This window comes from Castor canadensis, chromosome X (genome assembly GCF_047511655.1).
Source record: "Castor canadensis chromosome X, mCasCan1.hap1v2, whole genome shotgun sequence".
Taxonomy (NCBI): Eukaryota; Metazoa; Chordata; class Mammalia; order Rodentia; family Castoridae; genus Castor; species Castor canadensis.
Genome location: NC_133405.1, coordinates 52,558,632 through 52,566,664, shown reverse-complemented (window position 1 = coordinate 52,566,664; position 8,033 = coordinate 52,558,632). Strand labels below are relative to the sequence as shown.

Below are 8,033 nucleotides of genomic sequence, written 5' to 3'. Positions count from 1 at the left end.
AAGGCTCCTCGAGTCAATTAAAGGTTCCTGGGAAAAGGGCTGTGCCTCAGAAGGAGCTTCAATGGCAGGAAGTAGCTGGACATGGTGACACATTGCCTATAATCCCAGCATTCAGTAGCAGAGGCAGGAGGATTGTGAGTTTGAGGACAGCCTGGGATATATAGCAAGTTCCAGGCAAAACTGGGCAACCTAGTGAGACCTTGCCTCCAAAAGAAAAAAAAAATCCAACAGTATCAAAAAGTTATACAGTGGGTGATGGCTGGGTGCATGAGGATGTCACAATGTGCCACACACTAGCATGAGAATAGAGTGCTCCATCAGGGGTGCTAGGCTCATTGGTTATCCATCCAGGAAAAGAAGACAAATCACATCATGATTGCCCATGTGATTCAAAAGTAATTTCCCAGACCTTTGCCTGTTGCTTACACCTGTAATACTAGCTACTGGGGAGGCTGAGAGCAGGGGGACCATGGTTCCAGGTCAGTTGGGAAAAAACTTGCTGAGTAAAAACTTCATGAACCCCCACCTCAATAGAAAAAAATATGAGCATGGTGGCCCACACCTGTCATACCCTGAGATCTGAAAGGGTAAAATAGGAGGATGCAGTCCAGGCTGCTCTAGGTAAAAGGGGAGATGCTAACATATAAGCAGAGCAAAAAGGGCTGGAGGTGTGACTTAAGCAGTACAGTGCCTGCCTAGAAAGCATGATGCCCTGAGTCCAAACCCTAGCAGTGCTAAAAAAAATTAATAAGACAAAACTTGAAATAGGAAAGTATGAAAGAACTTATAAAGGAGATCTTTTCAGAAATCAGGGAGTGGCAAAGTCCATCCTAAGCCACCCACAAAAACAGGCAGTCAGAGAAAATGAGTCTCTAGGGTGAAAAGGAGGCCTTGAGCAAAGTGAGATGGGGATTGGCAGACTGTGAGAGATGCATGCAGAGCATGTACAGGACAGGGGAGGGGCAGCCTTCTGCAGGGCTGTGGTGGGCTCTGGTGCAGCATCCTTCTACATTTCAGACCTTCCAGTGTCCTCTGGAAGGGAGGCAGGAGCAAATCCCACCCACAGCCGCCTACTCTTAGCTAAGTGGTACTAGGCAGGAATTGACTTGGTGAGGGCTCTGCCAGTTTACAGGTGGCACTTAACAGGGAGTGTATTAGGATAGAAACTGCTTTGAGTGTGACGCACAGGGTCCTGGTGAGGATACAGTTTGAGACTGGATGAGCCCTAGGGAAAGTGTGATTCTGCAACCTTGCATACATTTATGGGGGATCGGTGCAGGGGTTTCAGAAAACAATCCCCAGGGGAGGAGGCAGGCTGGGGAGGGCACAGGAATTGGTGTGGCAGCCAGTATGTTAGGCACCAAATGCAAAGGTACTAGTGAGACAAATCAGAAGCACAGCTTGGGCCACTTACACAGATACAGCTGGAAGGCATCTGTGGGGGCACATGAAAATACATAAAAGAGGTAGGTCAGGCTGGTGTGGCATCTTCAAAGCAGTGTGCCTCCAAAAAGACCTCAGGTGACCAGACGAGCATGGGTGGGCTTGACTAATATTTGCCATGAGAAAACACAGAAAGACTGTCATGAGTTTGTAGCAGACAAGTAAGTTCAGGACTCCTGAAGGCTGGGGGCGCCAGTGCTCTTGCTAGTGCTGAGAGCCTGTCAGTCCCTTGATGAGGCCCTGGGGATGTGGTGCTCATTGCGCCTCTATATGCCTCTATATAGCTCACACCCAGGCAGAAGTCACAGGGAACTGGGCTCCTACCTGGCATCCCCACAACCAGCCAAGGGACAAAGCACAGATGAGAGTGCTGCACATCCACACAGGCAGTGTTACCTTTCAAAAGGGCACTGCCAACAAATGGACAGGTGGCTTTTGACTTGGCCCTAGACCTTGCAGTGGAGATGCTTTGATGCCAGCAGGCTTCACTGTGACTGAGTTGCTCAGTGGATGGGCGGGAAGCTTCTGAGGCCCTCCCTGAGTTAGGAGTCAGCTGTGGTCTTAAAGGGCCAAGTACCCAGGAGATGCTGGACCACTGTATGCCAAGGGGAATTTGGAATTCTGTAGTGTGCAGGGGAGGAGGGAGGCACATGCTAATTGGGCCATAAGCTAGGAGCAAGGAGAGCAGTCTCACCTCTGTGCTGAGATTAAAGAGGCTGAGCAATGAGGTGTCACTGAAGACGTTGCACATTGGCAAGTCAGGCTGGACTGGAAAGAGAGGACGGGGGAGCTGTCTTCAGGGAAATTCTCCTTGAAAAACAGATCACTCAGCCAAACAGCCGCTTGCCTGGGAGAAAGAGCAATTCCATTAGCAGTGTTGGGAAACGAGACTAAGCCATGCAGGCAGCTCAGGAAGCTCCAGAGGTGTGAGCCATGATGGGGATGTGGTGTGGCAGAGACCACAGGTCTCTGAATATCCCAGCATGAGGGAAGTGATAGCATCCACATTCCAGGTTAGAGGAATTCCCAAGGGTTTCTTAGGGTCCTGGCAGGAGCCCAAGCCCACTGGACAGCATGGAGCACACAGTACAAGCAGGAGAGCTGTCACGCACCTGGAACCCAAACTCTGGGAGAAAGGAGAAGAAATGAATAGAAAGCTGTGTTCTGTGTGTGAGAGACCAGGCAGAAGGCAGAGCACTGTGCAGACAGATCACTGCTTGCCCAGGCTTGGTGGCCCTCAGAGGCCTCACAGGAGGAACCACAGGAGAGGGCACCTGGCATAAAAGCAGCACCGCCCAAAGGAAGCAGAGGTGTGTGAGGTTTTGCCTTGGCTTTGAGGAAGGAGAGTGCTGCTTGACACGCAGCAAACATGCAGGGGACCTGGCTTTGGCGAGGACAGGCTAGGGCTCCTTGGGAGAAGTCCGGAAATGTAGGGGAGGGGGATATGGCAGAATAAGATGGCCGTCCCATGGATCAATGGTTTAGCACACAGGGGTATGCCCTTCCTTGTGGAGGTACTGGGATCTGAGAGGTAGGGCCTAGATGTGTCCCCGGATAGACTGGCTGAGGCTGGTCTTGGAAACACTCTCCACATCTGTCATACAATCCCCGTGGAGAGTTAATGGAAGGTAGGAAAGAGAGGAGTCTCCCCCAAATGAAGGAGCTGCCAAGCCTCTCACTCTGCCAGGAAGCAGTGCTTAGGATCCCAAGGAAGGGAGAAGCACTGGAAGTGGGTTTAACAGCAGTTTGACAGGAGAGAGAAAACTGCATAAAGGAGGGGCTGTGCCAGTGGCAATCTTTCTTGTGATAACGACATATTAGCTGTTTGTGGATGCAAGACAGACCCCACCCCCGCACACACTCGGTGCCCACCCCCACCCCAGCCACCCAGGATTGAGCAGATGAATGCCAAGAACACTGACCTTTCTCCCCAGGCTGCCAGTCAAGGACAAACCTTCCCAAGGGATTCCTCTGCACCACTCATTGCGTTGCTGGCTCCAAGCATGTCCTCTCTCCCAGTTCTCAAGGTTCCATCTTAATTCCACCAACCTCTCTGTCCCCCACTGCCTGTCATCCCTGCCCCCTACCTCTTCTTTTGAAGCTTCTCCTCAGCACAGTGGCCCCTTTCTGTCCCTGCCTCCAGTGAACCCTGATAAGCGCTTCTGTCAGGGAGCAGGCTCCCCAGTCAGCTGGCGTTTCTGGTACATTTCTGCCTTTCTCTTTGCACAGACTGTAAACTCAAGGACAAGGACCATGTCTCTTTTTTGCCAATCAAAGCACACAAGTTTATTGGTGGTACACACAGGTGCAGACTTGGGTGGAGGAGGTCAAATCGGTACAATGGACAGAAGGGGAGTGCGCTTTTTTGATGAATAAGTTCACCATCCATCAGCTGCTGTGGAAGAAGGAGGAAAGGGTAAATACTTCAACCTAAGCAGCGGCAAATGCATCTTCGGCACAAGCTCCCATGTGGGTCTAGTGTCTGCCAAGTGGTCCCACTTAGACAGGGAGGCCACCACGGGCAACAACAGCCCTGTTGGTGCTGTGGCTTGGTGTCCACTATCTGCAGCTGGCAGCCACAGTGAGCCCTTTTACAGCAGGAAGAAGGCTGCAAGGGAGTAATTTACAATGCACATTGCCTGCAGACTGCCAAACCAAGAAGTTACCCAAAGCTCTGTAGGAGCCCCTGCCTGGCCAATGAGAGTGAGGCCTTCTACTGAGAGACTGGAACTTTTGCCCAAGGACTTGGTGACCGGCTAAGACTGGATCTTTACCAGCACCTACTGCAGCATTCCTTGACATCTGTAACCAAACGGGATTTGGGTGGATTTTGTGCCATTCTGGTCCAGACAGCCACTTAAGGGGCGAGGGTTTCCAGGAGAATCTGTCTGTTTCCACTTCTGATAAAGAGGGACATGAATGAGAACAGCATTTGGGCCCCCAGCAATTTCCCTGCCAAGGCTGATTTTTCAGACAAACCCATCAGTGGTTCTAAAACCTGAACCTTAGCACATCCACTTCCCTCGGCTATCAAAGGAAACTTCAAGTCTGAAACGGACTTGGCAAGCATGTTATTAATAACTGTCATGCTTATTAACAAATCTAATCCGGCCTGCTGCAGAAATGAGTTGCAGCAATGTGACACAGTCTCCCGACACACTTCATCGATGTACATCTTAATCTGGCCCTGATTTTCAATACTGGCATTCAGGTTTTTCGGTGCACACCAAGCCTTCTCCCTAACAGAGGCATGGGGTGTGATGACCGTGGTTCCTACATTCGAGAGGCTGGCCATGTGACTATTGACAGTGTGGCCAAGTGAAAAATCAGTATCTTTGGGCTCATCACACAACATTTTTCCCTGAATGGAAGGACACTTGGAGAGGTCAAGAACACAATTCAAATTTTTAAAGCTTTGAGCACTCCATGTATTTTTGTGTTCATAGGGGAATGGCCGCTGTTTTATTGGATGTGCTCTGTTGGCCTTGCCACCCCCTGAGGGCCTGTCCTCAGTGCCACCTGGGGCCCCAGGTTCATTCCAATCCCCATCCTCACTCCAGGGCCGAGCCATAGTTGTGAAATCAAACCAAATCTCAGGTTCTTCCTCATCCAGCTCCTGGTCACCATCCCATTCATCTTCCTCCTCCTCCTCCAACTTGTCATTGTCATCTCTTCCTATGGTCAGTTTGTAAACACAGTAGCAAGCACCAGCCCCAATCATCAGTCCTGCAGCCATCCAACCCACTTCCCTGGCCCGGCCCATGCTTTTGTCCCTGATGGCCTCAGGCCGGAGAGTAGAGGGTCTGTCTCCACCTGATTGAAGAGGGCTGTTAGTGCCAGGATGAGTAATGGTGCAGGGTAGTAATCTTCAGCCTCTCCCTGGCTTTTGAAGCTCTCCTGAGGAATCTAAGGGTGAGAAAGTGTATTAGGACTTTGAACTGCTGCCTGGGTTTCTACCTCACTAGGCAGATTGGAGTTTGAGTTTTTGTTGAGAAAGCTGGATTATCTTTTCTGTCTTCTCATTTCTACCATCAGGATCCACCTTTTCTCTTCCGGGACCCTCAGAGAAAAGCAAGAGATGGAACTGCGCTGTGATAACCAGGAGAGTGACAAGGAGATCTGACCCTTGGGCAGCCTCCTCCTTCACCACACACATCTCTTCCCCCACACAAAAAAATTCACAAGCAGGTACTCTAACTAACCTCTACCAAAGTCTGGTGAATTCCTTCTTCCTTTATCTTCTGCTGTCAGAGTTCCCTCCACAGTGCTAGATGGACAGAGTCTGGCAGAAGGACAAATGAAAAGACAGGTAGGGAGCAATGCAGAACTGAATGTGTAGTTGGATGGCTCTAACTACACTTATCATACAGATGCCAATATCCACTTTTCTAAATTTTAGGCTTTTAAATTTAAATATTTCTCACACCCTACTTTCCTCAAGCGGGCTTTCCCCGCCCACCTCATCATCCGCCATTTCCCCAGCAAAGGCCGCCACACCCCTTTCCCTGCACTGAAGTGGGAGGGGGTGTGGAGAAAGAAGGGGCCAGGAGAGGGCGACTGGGACCCAGCCCGCACAGATCCCAGTCCCCGTCCTCTGCCGCCCCCACCCACGGTCCCGGGCTAACCCACCTTGGACCCTCCTCAGTACTGTTCCAATCAAGGCAGTTTGCTCCTTCTCGCCAAGACTTGCGCTGCGATCTGCAAACGTACAAGGGACCGAGGGGACGCAGTGCTTGGTGGATGGACCAGCACCCGAACACGGTGCCCGGATTGTGGAATCTTTCTTTTCTTGCATTCTTTGTAACGTTATTCACTCCCCCTACCCCCATCCAAAGTCTGCCACTTGGGTGTGGGGTTGGGAGAGGTATTTAAAAAGTAGGCGAGAATGGCACACAGCCCCATCAGCCGAACTTGGACCCGCGACACTCTTGGCCCTCTCCCATCCCGTCCTCCTTCCAAGCTGTGCCCATCCCCGCACTGACCTGCACAGTCCGAGGCTAGTTTCCTTCTTCCTTCACACGCCTGCAGAGTAATAGGGGGCTAGTACCCAGACGGAGGCGACTAGCAGGACTTCTGCTCCAGGAGGCTCTTGGTCACATGACGGCCACGTCACCAGTGAGCTCTGGCCCCCAATTTCCACTCCCACTAGCAGTGCGGCAGGCGCCAGCCAGCCCTGTACCCCCACCCCCATCACTCTGGGCCCTGTCAGTCTTTTCTTCTATAACAGTACCAGAAACTAGAAGTGACAATGCCTCTCTGGTGTTTGAATTTGACATTCTCTAATTACAGGAGGGGGCAGCATCTTTTTCTAGGTCTATCCTGCGTTTACACTTTCTTCTTGGGGAATTGTCTTATTCTCTCCTTTGGTCTGAAACTCCTGCATCCTTTTCCTACCCCTCTCCATGTACCATGGCTGCACTAAAATTGGGGGAGGGTTGCAGCAAAAGAAGCCCAGGCAGTAGTGAGATTTTACATACTGTTTCATCCCTTCTTTTTTGATTGACCCAAGCTACACTGTTTTGCAATTATAGAATATAATAACGCTATTTCTAATATTATTTTAAAATGTATGTAAATAATCAAGATTTTCCAGTTAATGGGTGGACTCATTGCTTTGGCAAAGTTAATTTGTACCACGTTGAAAAGATTTTCTTCTAAATAGCAGCTTTAACTTTAAAAAAATCTACCTGTGTGTTTTTCATAAAGGAAAACTATGTTATGTTTTTTACTTAAGAATAAAGTTTTCTGAAGGGAAAAAAATAGCAGTTTTAAAGCAGCATATTAATGTTTAAAAATATATCCTTCCAAACAAAAACACTTTGCTTTCAATATGATTTATAAACTCATGGGTAAGTGAGTCTGATCAGTGTTCTAGTCGCGACCACTTTAGATGAGCAAACCACTACCCCTTTTTTCCTCCTGGCTGAACTCATAGTATTAGGTGTCAGATAACTGAAATCTTGTAGAAGGCTGCTGGATGGCTTTCACTCTCACTTCAACAAACGGACTTTATGCAGACTCCAGCTTCAGATGAATTTTACAATTTTAGAAGAACCTTACAAATTAGCCTGCTTTTCATTCAAAAGGCTTTATTTAAAATATGTTCTGAAGTTTCATGATGCAATGCATAAATCACTCCAAAATTATGGAATTCCTTGTTATCCCTTTGGTAAACATGAGACTTAATTGAAGGATTTTTCATTCCATCATGACACTGGTGAGATCGCTCTGATTTCTGCCTTTCATATACTATCTGTCATCATAGAGGTGGCAAATATTCAGCATTTTCCAGTGGAGATGAGGGTCTATGGATGACTGAATTGCTGAAACACCCCTGGAGTCAGTGTCATTTCTCCTCACAGATAGAAAGACAAAGCACTAACCAGGAAAAAGGCCTTTTTACTTCCCGCCTTCCCTTATAAATTCTTGGCACTACCCAAAAAAGCCCCTCAGAATAATCCCAGAACTCAGGGATGAAATAGGCAGAAGTTCGTCCCCAGACACCCACCTGTCTCTGCTGAGGAGTCATATTCTAAATATAGACCCTCCAGGCAGCCTCTTTCTTCCAATGTTGAAATATGACACCCTAG

At 49.0% G+C, this 8,033-nt stretch overlaps 1 protein-coding gene across 4 annotated transcripts; it reads right to left on the bottom strand.

Moving 5' to 3' along the window:
- Positions 1–3,703: 3,703 nt before the first annotated feature.
- On the bottom strand, positions 3,704–6,564 carry Armcx6 (armadillo repeat containing X-linked 6). 4 transcript variants are annotated; one of them, XR_012444250.1, is made up of 5 exons: positions 6,426–6,564; positions 6,073–6,141; positions 5,646–5,725; positions 4,218–5,349; positions 3,704–3,838 (listed from the first exon to the last, which is right to left on the bottom strand). XR_012444250.1 is itself a non-coding variant. In XM_020174705.2 (4 exons), the coding sequence occupies exon 4, from the start codon at positions 5,204–5,206 to the stop codon at positions 4,301–4,303; it is 906 nt and encodes a 301-aa protein (XP_020030294.1). In that variant the 5' UTR covers positions 5,207–5,349; positions 5,646–5,725; positions 6,073–6,141; positions 6,426–6,564; the 3' UTR covers positions 3,704–4,300. The 4 variants fall into 4 exon arrangements, 1 of the variants encoding a protein (XP_020030294.1); XR_002213023.2 differs by having other exon boundaries at positions 4,228–5,349; XR_002213024.2 differs by having other exon boundaries at positions 3,704–3,835; positions 4,228–5,349.
- Between the last annotated feature and the right edge of the window lie 1,469 nt (positions 6,565–8,033).

Bases quoted from the DNA above. Each gene is read 5' to 3' on its own strand.
- Armcx6 (XM_020174705.2), bottom strand. From the start codon at position 5,206: ATGGGCCGGGCCAGGGAAGTGGGTTGGATGGCTGCAGGACTGATGATT.